Source organism: Salvelinus namaycush, unplaced genomic scaffold (genome assembly GCF_016432855.1).
Source record: "Salvelinus namaycush isolate Seneca unplaced genomic scaffold, SaNama_1.0 Scaffold89, whole genome shotgun sequence".
In the NCBI taxonomy this organism is placed as follows: domain Eukaryota; kingdom Metazoa; phylum Chordata; class Actinopteri; order Salmoniformes; family Salmonidae; genus Salvelinus; species Salvelinus namaycush.
The window spans coordinates 315,670-331,009 of NW_024061630.1; the positions used below are offsets into that span (position 1 = coordinate 315,670).

General features: G+C 49.9%; 1 protein-coding gene across 1 annotated transcript in view; it reads left to right on the forward strand.

Moving 5' to 3' along the window:
- The window catches only part of LOC120043297 (vesicle-associated membrane protein-associated protein A-like), a 32,408-nt gene extending 25,293 nt beyond the window's left edge, over positions 1-7,115 (forward strand). Inside the window, exons 3-6 of the mRNA XM_038987920.1 lie at positions 2,148-2,251; positions 3,711-3,791; positions 4,304-4,498; positions 6,006-7,115. Coding sequence (XP_038843848.1) covers positions 2,148-2,251; positions 3,711-3,791; positions 4,304-4,498; positions 6,006-6,176 — 551 coding nt within the window. The 3' untranslated portion in view covers positions 6,177-7,115. The remainder of the gene's footprint in view (positions 1-2,147; positions 2,252-3,710; positions 3,792-4,303; positions 4,499-6,005) is intronic.
- Positions 7,116-15,340: the final 8,225 nt, after the last annotated feature.

The window sequence follows — 15,340 nt, forward strand, 5'->3', positions numbered from 1 at the left end:
AGAGGGGAGGGCCAGTAACTGAAAGGTTGCTGGATTGAATCCCCGAGCTGGCAAGATAAAAAATCTGTCGTTCTGCCCCTGAACAAGACAGTTAAACAACTGTTCCCCGGTAGGCCATAATTGTAAATAATAATTTGTTCTTAACTGACTTGCATAGTTGAAAAATGAAAAAATATACTGTTATTAGTGGCCCTAAATTGGTGATTTAAAAAAACAATTTTGAAAAATTATCCACCTCGAACTTGCAATTCAGACTGTTTCAAAAATACTTGCTATTTCCTCAGAGGAACAGGCACACTCTGGCACAGACACACATATTCATGTGGATGTTGTATAACTGCTGCCTTGGCAGGAACTAATGGGGATCCATAATAAACCCCAGGAAGAGTAGCTGCTGCCTTGGCAGGAACTAATGGGGATCCATAATAAACCCCAGGAAGAGTAGCTGCTGCCTTGGCAGGAACTAATGGGGATCCATAATAAACCCCAGGAAGAGTAGCTGCTGCCTTGGCAGGAACTAATGGGGATCCATAATAAACCCCAGGAAGAGTAGCTGCTGCCTTGGCAGGAACTAATGGGGATCCATAATAAACCCCAGGAAGAGTAGCTGCTGCCTTGGCAGGAACTAATGGGGATCCATAATAAACCCCAGGAAGAGTAGCTGCTGCCTTGACAGGAACTAACGGGGATCCATAATAAACCCCAGGAAGAGTAGCTGCTGCCTTGGCAGGAACTAATGGGGATCCATAATAAACCCCAGGAAGAGTAGCTGCTGCCTTGGCAGGAACTAATGGGGATCCATAATAAACCCCAGGAAGAGTAGCTGCTGCCTTGGCAGGAACTAATGGGGATCCATAATAAACCCCAGGAAGAGTAGCTGCTGCCTTGGCAGGAACTAATGGGGATCCATAATAAACCCCAGGAAGAGTAGCTGCTGCCTTGGCAGGAACTAATGGGGATCCATAATAAACCCCAGGAAGAGTAGCTGCTGCCTTGGCAGGAACTAATGGGGATCCATAATAAACCCCAGGAAGAGTAGCTGCTGCCTTGGCAGGAACTAATGGGGATCCATAATAAACCCCAGGAAGAGTAGCTGCTGCCTTGACAGGAACTAACGGGGATCCATAATAAACCCCAGGAAGAGTAGCTGCTGCCTTGGCAGGAACTAATGGGGATCCATAATAAACCCCAGGAAGAGTAGCTGCTGCCTTGACAGGAACTAATGGAGATCCATAATAAACCCCAGGAAGAGTAGCTGCTGCCTTGACAGGAACTAATGGGGATCCATAATAAACCCCAGGAAGAGTAGCTGCTGCCTTGGCAGGAACTAATGGAGATCCATAATAAACCCCAGGAAGAGTAGCTGCTGCCTTGACAGGAACTAATGGGGATCCATAATAAACCCCAGGAAGAGTAGCTGCTGCCTTGGCAGGAACTAATGGAGATCCATAATAAACCCCAGGAAGAGTAGCTGCTGCCTTGGCAGGAACTAATGGGGATCCATAATAAACCCCAGGAAGAGAAGCTGCTGCCTTGACAGGAACTAATGGGGATCCATAATAAACCCCAGGAAGAGTAGCTACTGCCTTGGCAGGAACTAATGACTATCCATAATAAACCCCAGGAAGAGTAGCTGCTGCCTTGGCAGGAACTAATGGGGGTCCATAATAAACCCCAGGAAGAGTAGCTGCTGCCTTGGCAGGAACTAATGGGGATCCATAATAAACCCCAGGAAGAGTAGCTGCTGCCTTGGCAGGAACTAATGGGGATCCATAATAAACCCCAGGAAGAGTAGCTGCTGCCTTGGCAGGAACTAATGGGGATCCATAATAAACCCCAGGAAGAGTAGCTGCTGCCCTGACAGGAACTAATGGGGATCCATAATAAACCCCAGGAAGAGTAGCTGCTGCCTTGGCAGGAACTAATGGGGATCCATAATAAAGACAAATACAGATCGTAGTAGCCTTTGTTTTATAATTTTTTTACTTGTCCATTCGGACAACTTCAGTCTATAGCTTTTATGTCGATCCCTGTTACAGTTGTTGAAATAAAAAAAACTAAATGTAAGACTTATTGCGTAAATCAAGGACTCTTTTGATTTGTTTTTGCTGACACGTGTGTGACAGTTTGTTCTGAATCTATTCCAGTAATGCTCCAGCCCTTTGACTACGACCCCAATGAGAAAAGTAAACACAAATTCATGGTCCAGAGTATCTTTGCTACTCCTAATGTGGCTGAGATGGATGCAATGGTGAGTATTTCTACCTTACTGTCATGATCTGTTATATCTACATCTGACCCTGCGAGGTCTGTACTACAGCTGCTTACCTGGTGTCCCAGGTCTAAATCTGTCCCTGATTACAAGGGAAGAAGGAAAAATAAAAAAGGTATTGGAACTGGCTTTGATGTCGAACCCCGTTGTATTATCTGTGACTTAACCCAGTCGTGGTAGTTTCCCCCCTCTAGTCCAGTAGAGGGCAGCAACAGAGTCATGGTAGTTTTCCCCTCTAGTCCAGTAGAGGGCAGCAGCAGAGTCATGGTAGTTTTCCCCTCTAGTCCAGTAGAGGGCAGCAGCAGAGTCATGGTAGTTTACCCCTCTAGTCCAGTAGAGGGCAGCAGCAGAGTCATGGTAGTTTTCCCCTCTAGTCCAGTAGAGGGCAGCAGCAGAGTCATGGTAGTTTTCCCCTCTAGTCCAGTAGAGGGCAGCAGCAGAGTCATGGTAGTTTTCCCCTCTAGTCCAGTAGAGGGCAGCAGAGTCATGGTAGTTTTCCCCTCTAGTCCAGTAGAGGGCAGCAGCAGTCATGGTAGTTTTCCCCTCTAGTGCAGTAGAGGGCAGCAACAGAGTCATGGTAGTTTTCCCCTCTAGTCCAGTAGAGGGCAGCAGCAGTCATGGTAGTTTCCCCCCTCTAGTCCAGTAGAGGGCAGCAGAGTTATGGTAGTTTTCCCCTCTAGTCCAGTAGAGGGCAGCAGAGTTATGGTAGTTTTCCCCTCTAGTCCAGTAGAGGGCAGCAGCAGAGTCATGGTAGTTTTCCCCTCTAGTCCAGTAGAGGGCAGCAGCAGAGTCATGGTAGTTTTCCCCTCTAGTGCAGTAGAGGGCAGCAGCAGAGTCATGGTAGTTTTCCCCTCTAGTGCAGTAGAGGGCAGCAGCAGAGTCATGGTAGTTTTCCCCTCTAGTTCAGTAGAGGGCAGCAGAGTCATGGTAGTTTTCCCCTCTAGTGCCAGTAGAGGGCAGCAGCAGAGTCATGGTAGTTTTCCCCTCTAGTCCAGTAGAGGGCAGCAGCAGAGACATGGTAGTTTTCCCCTCTAGTCCAGTAGAGGGCAGCAGCAGAGTCATGGTAGTTTTCCCCTCTAGTTCAGTAGAGGGCAGCAGCAGTCATGGTAGTTTTCCCCTCTAGTCCAGTAGAGGGCAGCAGCAGAGTTATGGTAGTTTTCCCCCCTGTCAAAACCAAGCCCATGCTCTGAATCTCTCTACTACTACAGTTAGAGCTGCAGTTGATCTCCTTACAGACCATCACAGGGACAACAAGTACAGGGAAGATATCTACAGAGCTTTAGAGTTTGGCTAAGAGCTGAATAGTTGAATAATGATGTGATAGTTGGTTGCCAGATTTCTCCTCCACCCACCGTGGTATGCGTCTGTGTGTGAGTGTATATGGAGTCCAGCTGCTAGTAGTTTAGTCTGATGAATAACATGTATTCCTCTCTTCCAGTGGAAAGATGTGAAACCTCATGATCTCATGGATTCCAAGCTGAGATGTGTATTCGACCTGCCTTCTGAAAACGATCAAGTGGTAAGTCCTGCTGATGCTCCTCCAACTTATGTGGGAAGGGGGAGTGGCCCGCGGGGAGGGGGAGTGGCCCGCGGGGAGGGGGAGTGGCCCGCGGGGAGGGGGAGTGGCCCGTGGGGAGGGGGAGTGGCCCGCGGGGAGTGAGAGGGGGAGTGGCCCGCGGGGAGTGAGAGGGGGAGTGGCCCCCGGGGAGGGGGAGTGGCCCCCGGGGAGGGGTCCGCGGGGAGGGGAGCGGGCGCGGCTTGTGGGGAGGGTGAACCCTACTCTCTAAGCATCAGATAAACACGTCCTGTTTAAACCCTGGACAGTCTGCTAACCTCCAGCCCCAAACTGATCTGGGACCAGGCTAAGGACACACTCTTGCTGGGGTTTCTGTTAGGTGCTTTTTCTTAAACGTCTGCAAATGACACCCTATTCCCTATAATAGTGCACTACTTGTGACTAGAGCCCTTTGAAGTCCTGGTCAGTAGTGCACTTAATATATAAAGGTGCCATTTGGTATTCCTTTCCTCCAGATTGACGTGGATTTGAACAGCAAAGCGACGGCTCCTGTGCAGAACTCGTCCAAGGTGGCGGACGGTCCCGTGCTAACAACGGCGAAGACCGTCAGTGCCTCGATGAACGACTCTGAGATGAAGAAACTAACAGAAGAGTGCAAGAGACTGCAGGCTGAGATGGACAAGCTGACCGGCGAGAACCGACAACTCAAGGTTAGTCCTCGAGGTTCTCTCTGCCGTAGAGACGGCTAGACGGTGTGCAGGTTTCATGCACACAATAATACGATTATTAGTCAAATTGATGTATAGTAGTTCAATTAAAATAATGCTTTGTAAGAAGAAGAATTTCCCCAGTAATCCAGTTTACATGGACACATCTGAAATCAGGCTGCCTGATGGGACTTGAATGAAAGCAGCAAATCAACTTTCTCACACAGCGACCATGTTATTTTTGCGTAGCCTATTTGATTTGGAGTTCGGACATACTTTTCTCACGGCTCTGTGTGTATATATAGAGCCCTTTGAGAGATATATATATATATATATATAGTGTATTTTCTCTACTTTTGCATATTTTTTGATACTGAATGTAATCAGCTCTCCATCCTAGATCTAATATTAGATGAAGGGAACCTGAGTGAACAAATAACACATGTATACTTATTTCATTGAATTAACAAAGTTATGCAATACACAATGCTCCTGTGTGAAAAAGTAATTTTCCCCCCTTACACTCAATAACTGGTTGTGCCACCTTTAACTGCACTGACTGCAACCAAACACTTCCTGTAGTTGTTGATCAGTCTCTCACGTCACTGTGGAGGAATTTACTGTAGCTGTACTGACTGCAACCAAACACTTCCTGTAGTTGTTGATCAGTCTCTCACATCACTGTGGAGGAATTTACTGTAGCTGTACTGACTGCAACCAAACACTTCCTGTAGTTGTTGATCAGTCTCTCACATCACTGTGGAGGAATTTTGTCCCACTCATCCATGCAGAACTGCTTTAACTCAACAACATTTGTGGGTTTTTAAGCATGACCTGCTCGTTTCAAGTCCTGCCACAACATCTTAATTGGGATTAGGCCTGGACGTTGACTAGGCTCATCGCGCTCTAGCGACTCCTTGTGGCGTGCCTGGCGCCTGCAGGCTGACTCCGGTAGTCCGTTGAACGGGTGCGGCTGGCGTCCAGATTAAGTGGGCCGGTGTTAAGGAGAGTGGTTTGGTGGGGTCATGTTTCGGAGGACGGGTGACTTGACCGTCGCTGTTAGCAACGAAGGGTTAGTCAGATGAACGAGATTGTGCCAACTACACAGGAGAACCAGCAGCTAAAGGGTTTCTGTAGAGAACTATATTGTTGTTTGATTCGTTTTTTCTTTTGTTGCCCTTTATGTGCACCCCTCTTTCCCTCTCTCCCACCTTTCTCTCTCTCCCCCTTTCTCTCCCCCCTTTCTCCCCCCCCCTTCTCTCCCACCTTTCTCTCTCTCCCTTTCTCTCTCTCTCTCCCTTTCTCTCTCTCTCTCCCTTTCTCTCTCTCTCTCCCTTTCTCTCTCTCTCTCCCTTTCTCTCTCTCTCTCCCTTTCTCTCTCTCTCTCCCTTTCTCTCTCTCTCTCCCTTTCTCTCTCTCTCTCCTCCTTTCTCTCTCCTCTCCTCCTTTCTCTCTCCTCTCCTCCTTTCTCTCTCCCCTCTCTCCCTTCTCCACTTCCTCTCCATCCAAGGACGACGGTGTTAGAATGAGAAGGGCTGCCCAGCGTTCTGACCACATGACATCAAACCAGACAGGCTCCTCCTCCATGATGCAACAGACGACCGTCGCCTCCCTCCCCTCTCTCCTCGTTGTCATAGCAGCCATCTTCATCGGATTCTTCATCGGGAAGTTCATCTTGTAAACTGGAGCTGGCTCTGAAATGGCACCCTATTCCCTATTTTGTGCACTACTTTTGAGCAGAACCGATAGGGAGTCCCATAGGGCTCTGGTTCAAAGTAGGGCACTACATAGGGAATAGGGTGCCATTTCGGACAGCGCGCCCTGGGAGACGCAAGACGCCTGCCGTATCCCACGACAACCCCTCGGCTCCGGAATCAAAAGGCCTGGATGGACCTGACTAACCAAGAAGAGAAGTCTTTCTGTTGACTTTGCCATATCAGAAGTAGTGCTCTGTCTGCAGTGGCCATGTTGTCTGTCTGTACAGTACGAGGGCCCCACTGCCTTTTTACAAGCGTTTACACATGGTTAGTGTACACAGAGAGGAAAGGAAGGAAGGAAGGAAGGAAGGAAGGAAGGAAGGAAGGAAGGAAGGAAGAAAGAGAGTGAAAAAGATGGCTCCATTTTGTTTTTCTGCTTTTTTGATGGATGGACAGACAGCCTAAGTGCAGGTATGAGATGTACGTACAAAATATCACCTTAATCCCTGTATATTACACTACTTCTAATGGTCCTGGTCAACAGTAGTGCACTATACAAGGAATAGGGTGCTTTTTTGGGACGCACAGGAAGTGTTACACTATCAATCAACATGGAGGACAGTTGAGACGTGCCTAGGACCGGTTAGAATACTTTAATGCACCGTTCCTACCTTATTTGAGGAAAGCTCTACAAGTGGTTAGATCAGTGGAAAGCAAGCTCCCCCCTCCCCTACCCTCTATTACTTTACCCAATTCAGATCTGGAAATCCTTCAAGGAAGATGGGTAGGAAGGGAACTATGCATGATGGGTAGGAAGGGAACTATGCATGATGGGTACTATGCATTTCTTAAGTATTGGAACAAGGTTCTAGTCACCATGGTGGCATGAAGCAGTTGAATAAACCAATCGTCTTCTCTCGCTCGCTCCCTCTGTTTTTTAAATTTATTTTTTAAAGTAGGACTTGAATGAAATGTTAAGTGTAAATGTTATTTTAATCCTTTTCATTAAGCTAAAAAGGAGAGAACTACTTATTCCGTTGTCCAACACTGACCACCTCGCTACTTAATGCTCTGATTCGACCACCTCGCTACTTAATGCAGGATCGCCTCTGATTCGACCACGTCGCTACTTAATGCAGGATCGCCTCTGATTCGACCACGTCGCTACTTAATGCAGGATCGCCTCTGATTCGACCACCTCGCTGCTTAATGCAGGATCGCCTCTGATTCGACCACCTCGCTACTTAATGCAGGATCGCCTCTGATTCGACCACGTCGCTACTTAATGCAGGATCGCCTCTGATTCGACCACCTCGCTGCTTAATGCAGGATCGCCTCTGATTCGACCACCTCGCTACTTAATGCAGGATCGCCTCTGATTCGACCACCTCGCTGCTTAATGCAGGATCGCCTCTGATTCGACCACCTCGCTGCTTAATGCAGGATCGCCTCTGATTCGACCACCTCGCTGCTTAATGCAGGATCTCCTCTGATTCGACCACCTCGCTGCTTAATGCAGGATCGCCTCTGATTTAGTCTGTACAAAATGGTACTCATATTCCCTGTATAAGGTCCTGCTTTTGACCAGGGCCCGTAGGGCGATCTGGTGTAAAGTAGTGCACTATATGGCTGGATGGCTATATGGATGGACGGACGTATAGATGGGGTGCCATTTGGGACGGAGACATCGACTACTTGATTTGTTCAGTTTAGTAATTTCTCTACTTTTTCTCTGGGAAATGTTTCTAGTCCATCTGGGACATAGGTCCTTCCCTACTTCCTGTCCAATCCTGTCCCTACTTCCTGTCCAATCCTATCCCTACTTTCTGTCCAATCCTGTCCCTACTTTTTGTCCAATCCTGTCCCTACTTCCTGTCCAATCCTGTCCCTACTTCCTGTCCAATCCTGTCCCTACTTCCTGTCCAATCCTGTCCCTACTTCCTGTCCCTAGCGATACGAATGCAGGCTTTATTATTATTGTTGTTTTCCTCTCAAACCATATTATACCCCTCCTTACCTTCCGAGGCAAATGTTCTTAACCTCGTCCCTCCCATGGTATTAAACATTGGAGAAATGAAACTGAAAACAATGTCGGTTTTGATGGCCATCTTCTTGCGGAGTCTCTTCAAATGTACAAATCATCACAATGTGGCAGACATCTTTGTTTGCTGACAAATATCTAGATAAATATTGTTAATTGTTTGCTAATACAAAACATCTATTCACTGGACCTAGCTCGGCCTTGTCCCCAGACTAATTCACTGGACCTAGCTCGGCCTTGTCCCCCGGGCTAGTTCCCCGGACCTAGCTCGGCCTTGTCCCCCGGGCTAATTCACTGGACCTAGCTCGGCCTTGTCCCCCGGGCTAATTCACTGGACCTAGCTCGGCCTTGTCCCCCGGGCTAATTCACTGGACCTAGCTCGGCCTTGTCCCCCGGGCTAATTCACTGGACCTAGCTCGGCCTTGTCCCCCGGGCTAATTCACTGGACCTAGCTCGGCCTTGTCCCCCGGGCTAATTCACCGGACCTAGCTCGGCCTTGTCCCCCAGCCTAATACACCGGACCTAGCTCGGCCTTGTCCCCCAGCCTAATACACCGGACCTAACTCGGCCTTGTCCCCCAGCCTAATACACCGGACCTAGCTCGGCCTTGACCCCAGGCTAATTCACCGGACATAACTCGGCCTTGTCCCCCAGCCTAATACACCGGACCTAGCTCGGCCTTGTCCCCCAGCCTAATACACCGGACCTAGCTCGGCCTTGTCCCCCAGGCTAGTTCACCGGACCTAGCTCGGCCTTGTCCCCCAGGCTAATTCACCGGACCTAGCTCGGCCTTGTCCCCCAGGCTAATTCACCGGACCTAGCTCGGCCTTGTCCCCCGGGCTAATTCACCGGACCTAGCTCGGCCTTGTCCCCCGGGCTAATTCACAGGACCTAGCTCGGCCTTGTCCCCCGGGCTAGTTCACCGGACCTAGCTCGGCCTTGTCCCCCGGGCTAGTTCACCGGACCTAGCTCGGCCTTGTCCCCCGGGCTAATTCACCGGACCTAGCTCGGCCTTGTCCCCCAGGCTAATTCACCGGACCTAGCTCGGCCTTGTCCCCCAGGCTAATTCACCGGACCTAGCTCGGCCTTGTCCCCCAGGCTAATTCACCGGACCTAGCTCGGCCTTGTCCCCCAGGCTAATTCACCGGACCTAGCTCGGCCTTGTCCCCCAGGCTAATTCACCGGACCTAGCTCGGCCTTGTCCCCCAGGCTAGTTCACCGGACCTAGCTCGGCCTTGTCCCCCAGGCTAGTTCACCGGACCTAGCTCGGCCTTGTCCCCCAGGCTAGTTCACCGGACCTAGCTCGGCCTTGTCCCCCAGGCTAATTCACCGGACCTAGCTCGGCCTTGTCCCCCAGGCTAATTCACCGGACCTAGCTCGGCCTTGTCCCCCAGGCTAATTCACCGGACCTAGCTCGGCCTTGTCCCCCAGGCTAATTCACCGGACCTAGCTCGGCCTTGTCCCCCAGGCTAGTTCACCGGACCTAGCTCGGCCTTGTCCCCCAGGCTAGTTCACCGGACCTAGCTCGGCCTTGTCCCCCAGGCTAGTTCACCGGACCTAGCTCGGCCTTGTCCCCCAGGCTAATTCACCGGACCTAGCTCGGCCTTGTCCCCCAGGCTAATTCACCGGACCTAGCTCGGCCTTGTCCCCCAGGCTAATTCACCGGACCTAGCTCGGCCTTGTCCCCCAGGCTAATTCACCGGACCTAGCTCGGCCTTGTCCCCCAGGCTAATTCACCGGACCTAGCTCGGCCTTGTCCCCCAGGCTAATTCACCGGACCTAGCTCGGCCTTGTCCCCCAGGCTAGTTCACCGGACCTAGCTCGGCCTTGTCCCCCAGGCTAGTTCACCGGACCTAGCTGGGCCTTGTCCCCAGGCTAGTTCACCGGACCTAGCTCGGCCTTGTCCCCCAGGCTAGTTCACCGGACCTAGCTCGGCCTTGTCCCCCAGGCTAATTCACCGGACCTAGCTCGGCCTTGTCCCCCAGGCTAGTTCACCGGACCTAGCTGGGCCTTGTCCCCAGGCTAATTCACCGGACCTAGCTCGGCCTTGTCCCCCAGGCTAATTCACCGGACCTAGCTCGGCCTTGTCCCCCAGGCTAATTCACCGGACCTAGCTCGGCCTTGTCCCCCAGGCTAATTCACCGGACCTAGCTCGGCCTTGTCCCCTAGGCTAATTCACCGGACCTAGCTCGGCCTTGTCCCCCAGGCTAGTTCACCGGACCTAGCTCGGCCTTGTCCCCCAGGCTAATTCACCGAACCTAGCTCGGCCTTGTCCCCAGATGAATTGCTACATACGGTGCAGTTGGAAAGTTTTCAGATCCCTTGACTTTTTCCACATTTTGTTATTTTACAACCTTATTCTAAAATGGATATTTTTATCATCAATCTACACACAATACCCCATCATGATGTTTGGCCGGGGTAGGCCGTCATTGTAAATGAGAATTTGTTCTTAACGGACTTAACGGATATAAAATAAAAGTTGAAATCCCACTGGATGTATTACTGTATAATTGCGTAGGGGCGTACTCCAACTTTAAGGACACCTCTTGCCATGACGTAGACTGACCAGGTGAATCCAGGTGAAAGCTATGATCACTTATTGATGTCACTTGTTAAATCCACTTCAATCAGTGTAGGTGAAGGGGAGGAGACGGGTTAAAGAAGGATTTTTTAAGCCTTGAGACAACTGAGAGATGGATTGTGTATGTGTGCCATTCAGAGGGTGAATGGGGCAAGACAAAATATGTAAGTGCCTTTTGAGCAGGGTATGGTAGTAGGTTCCAGGCGCACTGGTTTGTGTCAAGAACTGCAACGCTGCTGGGTTTTTCACACTCAACAGTTTCCTGTGTGTATCCAGAATGTTCTACCAGCCAAAGGACATCCAGCCAACTGGACGCAACTGTGGGAAGCATTGGAGTCAACATGGACCAGCATCCCTGTGGAAAGCTTTCAACACCTTGTAGAGTCCATGACCTGATGAAGTGAGGCTGTTCTGAGGGCAAAAGGGGGGATTCATCTCAATGCTAGGAAGGTGTTCCTAATGTTTTGTCCACTCAGTGTATATACACACAGTACAGCCTTAACCCATTTAACGGGTGTACACTCCATAGTTATCAGCCTTCTCCGTGACACCCACAGATTACAAGTCCAAAAGAGTACTCACATTTTTGTGTGTTAGCTATTCAAGCGGGACTCTGAAACCACTGAGCCACATTTTATTAAGATTTCCAGGTTACCTATTCTGTGGAAGCCCGTTCATCAATCGAGGATCACCATTTTTATCAACCAAATATCTTGTTGGTTTTCAGGTCAGTTGTTAGGGTGAGATCAGGGCCTGTGTTCATAAAATGTCTGGGTAGGAATACTGATCTAGGACCAGTTTGGTCTTTTACATCTTAACACAAGCTGGGCCTAATACATTACATGGCCAGGGGCAGTGGTGGGGGAAAAGTACCGTACTCAATTGTCATATTTGAGTAAAATTAAAGATACCTTTTAATAAAAAATGACTCAAGTAAAATACTACTTGAGTAAAAGTATTTAGGTTTTAAATAGGCACGTGCTCGAGCAGGTATATTTCACTGGTCACCATAGCAACACCCACCCGTAGAACGCGCTCCAGCAGGTATATTTCACTGGTCACCATAGCAACACCCACCCGTAGAACGCGCTCCAGCAGGTATATTTCACTGGTCACCATAGCAACACCCACCCGTAGAACGCGCTCCAGCAGGTATATTTCACTGGTCACCATAGCAACACCCACCCGTAGCACGCGCTCCAGCAGATATATTTCACTGGTCACCATAGCAACACCCACCCGTAGAACGCGCTCCAGCAGATATATTTCACTGGTCACCATAGCAACACCCACCCGTAGCACGCGCTCCAGCAGATATATTTCACTGGTCATCCCCCAAAGCCAACACTTTCTTTGGCCGCCTTTCCTGACAGTTCTCTGCTGCCAATGACTGGAAAGAATTTCAAAAATCACTGAAGCTGGAGTCTTATATCTCCCTCTCTAACTTTAAACATCAGCTGTCAGAGCAGCTTACCGATCACTGTACCTGTACACAGCCAATCTGTAAATAGCACACCCAACTACCTCATCCCCATATTGTTATTTATCTTCTTGCTCTTTTGCACCCCAGTATCTCTACTTGCACATCATCATCTGCACATCTATCACTCCAGTGTTTAATTGATAAATTGTAATTAGTTCACCTCTATGGCCTATTTATTGCCTACCTCCCTACTCTTCTACATTTGCACACACTGTACATAGATTTTTGTATTGTGTTATTGACTATGTTTGTTTATGTGTAGCATACAAATTGGAGTTAAAATCTACAGGAGGGTTTCTCTCCAGGAACAGGGTTGGAGTTAAAACCTACAGGAGGGTATCTCTCCAGGAACAGGGTTGGAGTTAACCTACAGGAGGGTTTCTCTCCAGGAACAGGGTTGGAGTGTAAACCTACAGGAGGGTTTCTCTCCAGGAACAGGGTTGGAGTGTAAACCTACAGGAGGGTTTCTCTCCAGGAACAGGGTTGGAGTGTAAACCTACAGGAGGGTTTCTCTCCAGGAACAGGGTTGGAGTGTAAACCTACAGGAGGGTATCTCTCCAGGAACAGGGTTGGAGTTAAAACCTACAGGAGGGTCTCTCTCCAGGAACAGGGTTGGAGTTAAAACCTACAGGAGGGTCTCTCACCAGGAACAGGGTTGGAGTTAAAACCTACAGGAGGGTCTCTCACCAGGAACAGGGTTGGAGTTAAAACCTACAGGAGGGTCTCTCTCCAGGAACAGGGTTGGAGTTAAAACCTACAGGAGGGTGTCTCTCCAGGAACAGGGTTGGAGTTAAAACCTACAGGAGGGTCTCTCTCCAGGAACAGGGTTGGAGTTAAAACCTACAGGAGGGCATCTCTCCAGGAACAAAATCCTTCTATGGTATCACTTTTCTTTTTTGTCGTATAAATAAAAACTGTTATTTGAGTAGACATTTTAACCCCCGTACATGTCTTGGTAAAAACAATAGGATAAATACACATTCCGTTCTCGTTTTCATTTGTTTTACTCAACTCTCCGCGCTTTAAAAAATCTCTTCGGCTAGTAGATCTTAAAACACAATCATAACAAGAAAAGCATTCTCAAAAGGTCCGCCCCACCCCAGGACTACATGACCCCCCCCTCCACCCCAGGACTACATGACCCCCCCTCCACCCCAGGATTACATGCCCCCTCCACCCCAGGATTACATGATCCACCCCAGGATTACATGATCCACCCCAGGATTACATGATCCACCCCAGGATTACATGATCCACCCCAGGATTACATGATCCACCCCTGGATTACATGACCCCCCCTCCACCCCATGATTACATGACCCCCCTCCACCCCAGGATTACATGACCCCCCCTCCACCCCAGGATTACATGACCCCCCCTCCACCCCAGGATTACATGACCCCCCCTCCACCCCAGGATTACATGACCCCCCCTCCACCCCAGGATTACATGACCCCCCTCCACCCCAGGATTACATGACCCCCCTCCACCCCAGGATGACATGCCCCCCCCCCCCCCCTCCACCCCAGGATTACATGACCCCCCCCACCCCAGGATTACATGATCCACCCCAGGATTACATGATCCACCCCATGATTACATGATCCACCCCAGGATTTCATGATCCACCCCATGATTACATGCCCCCCCCCCCTCCACCCCAGGATGACATGCCCCCCCCCCTCCACCCCAGGATTACATGACCCCACCCCAGGATTACATGACCCCCTCCAACCCAGGATTACATGCCCCCCCCACCCCAGGATTACATGACCCAACCCCAGGATTACATGACCCCCTCCAACCCAGGATTACATGCCCACCCCAGGATTACATGACCCCCCCTCCACCCCATGATTACATGACCCCGCTCCACCCCAGGATTACATGACCCCCCCTCCACCCCAGGATTACATGACCCCCCTCCACCCCAGGATTACATGACCCCCCTCCACCCCAGGATTACATGACCCCCCCACTCCAGGATTACATGACCCCCCCACTCCAGGATGACATGACCCCCCCACCCCAGGATGACATGACCCCCCCCACCCCAGGATGACATGACCCCCCCCACCCCAGGATGACATGACCCCCCCCCCCCACCCCAGGATGACATGACCCCCCCACCCCAGGATGACATGACCCCCCCCCCCCCCAGGATTACATGGCCCCACCCCAGGATTACATGACCCCCCTCCACCTCATTATCTCTGTTCTGTTGACACGTCACCTCATTGTCTCTGTTCTATTGTCACCTCATTGTCTCTGTTCTATTGTCACCTCATTATCTCTGTTCTATTGACACGTCACCTCATTATCTCTGTTCTGTTGACACGTCGCCTCATTATCTCTGTTCTGTTGACACGTCGCCTCATTATCTCTGTTCTGTTGACACGTCACTTCATTATCTCTGTTCTATTGACACGTCACTTCATTATCTCTGTTCTGTTGACACGTCACTTCATTATCTCTGTTCTGTTGACACGTCACTTCATTATCTCTGTTCTGTTGACACGTCACTTCATTATCTCTGTTCTGTTGACACGTCACTTCATTATCTCTGTTCTGTTGACACGTCGCCTCATTATCTCTGTTCTGTTGACACGTCACTTCTTTCCAACTGTTTTCTCCTGGGTTTTGCATTAGATGTGCTTGAGTAAAAACCAACAGCGGTTGAGAGCGTTGGGCCCGTAACAGAAATGTTGCTGGTTCGAAATCCCCGAGCCGGCAAGGTGTGAAAATCTGCTGTTCTGCCCTGGGACAAGGCAGTTTAACCCTCAGCAACAACTTCTCCCCGGGCACTGATGACGTCGATAAAGCCCCCCCCCCCCCCCCCCCCCTTATCACCTCTCTGATTCAGAGGGATTTGTGTTAAATGTGGAAGACACATTTCAGTTGAAGCACATTTCAGTTGAAGTACATTTCAGTTGGACAACTGACTAGGTATCTCCCTTCACCTCCTTCCCTCACACCATGTTTGCAATTAGTGCCGTTTTGGTCTTTACAAAATAAAGAGCCCATAATAACCAGTGTACAG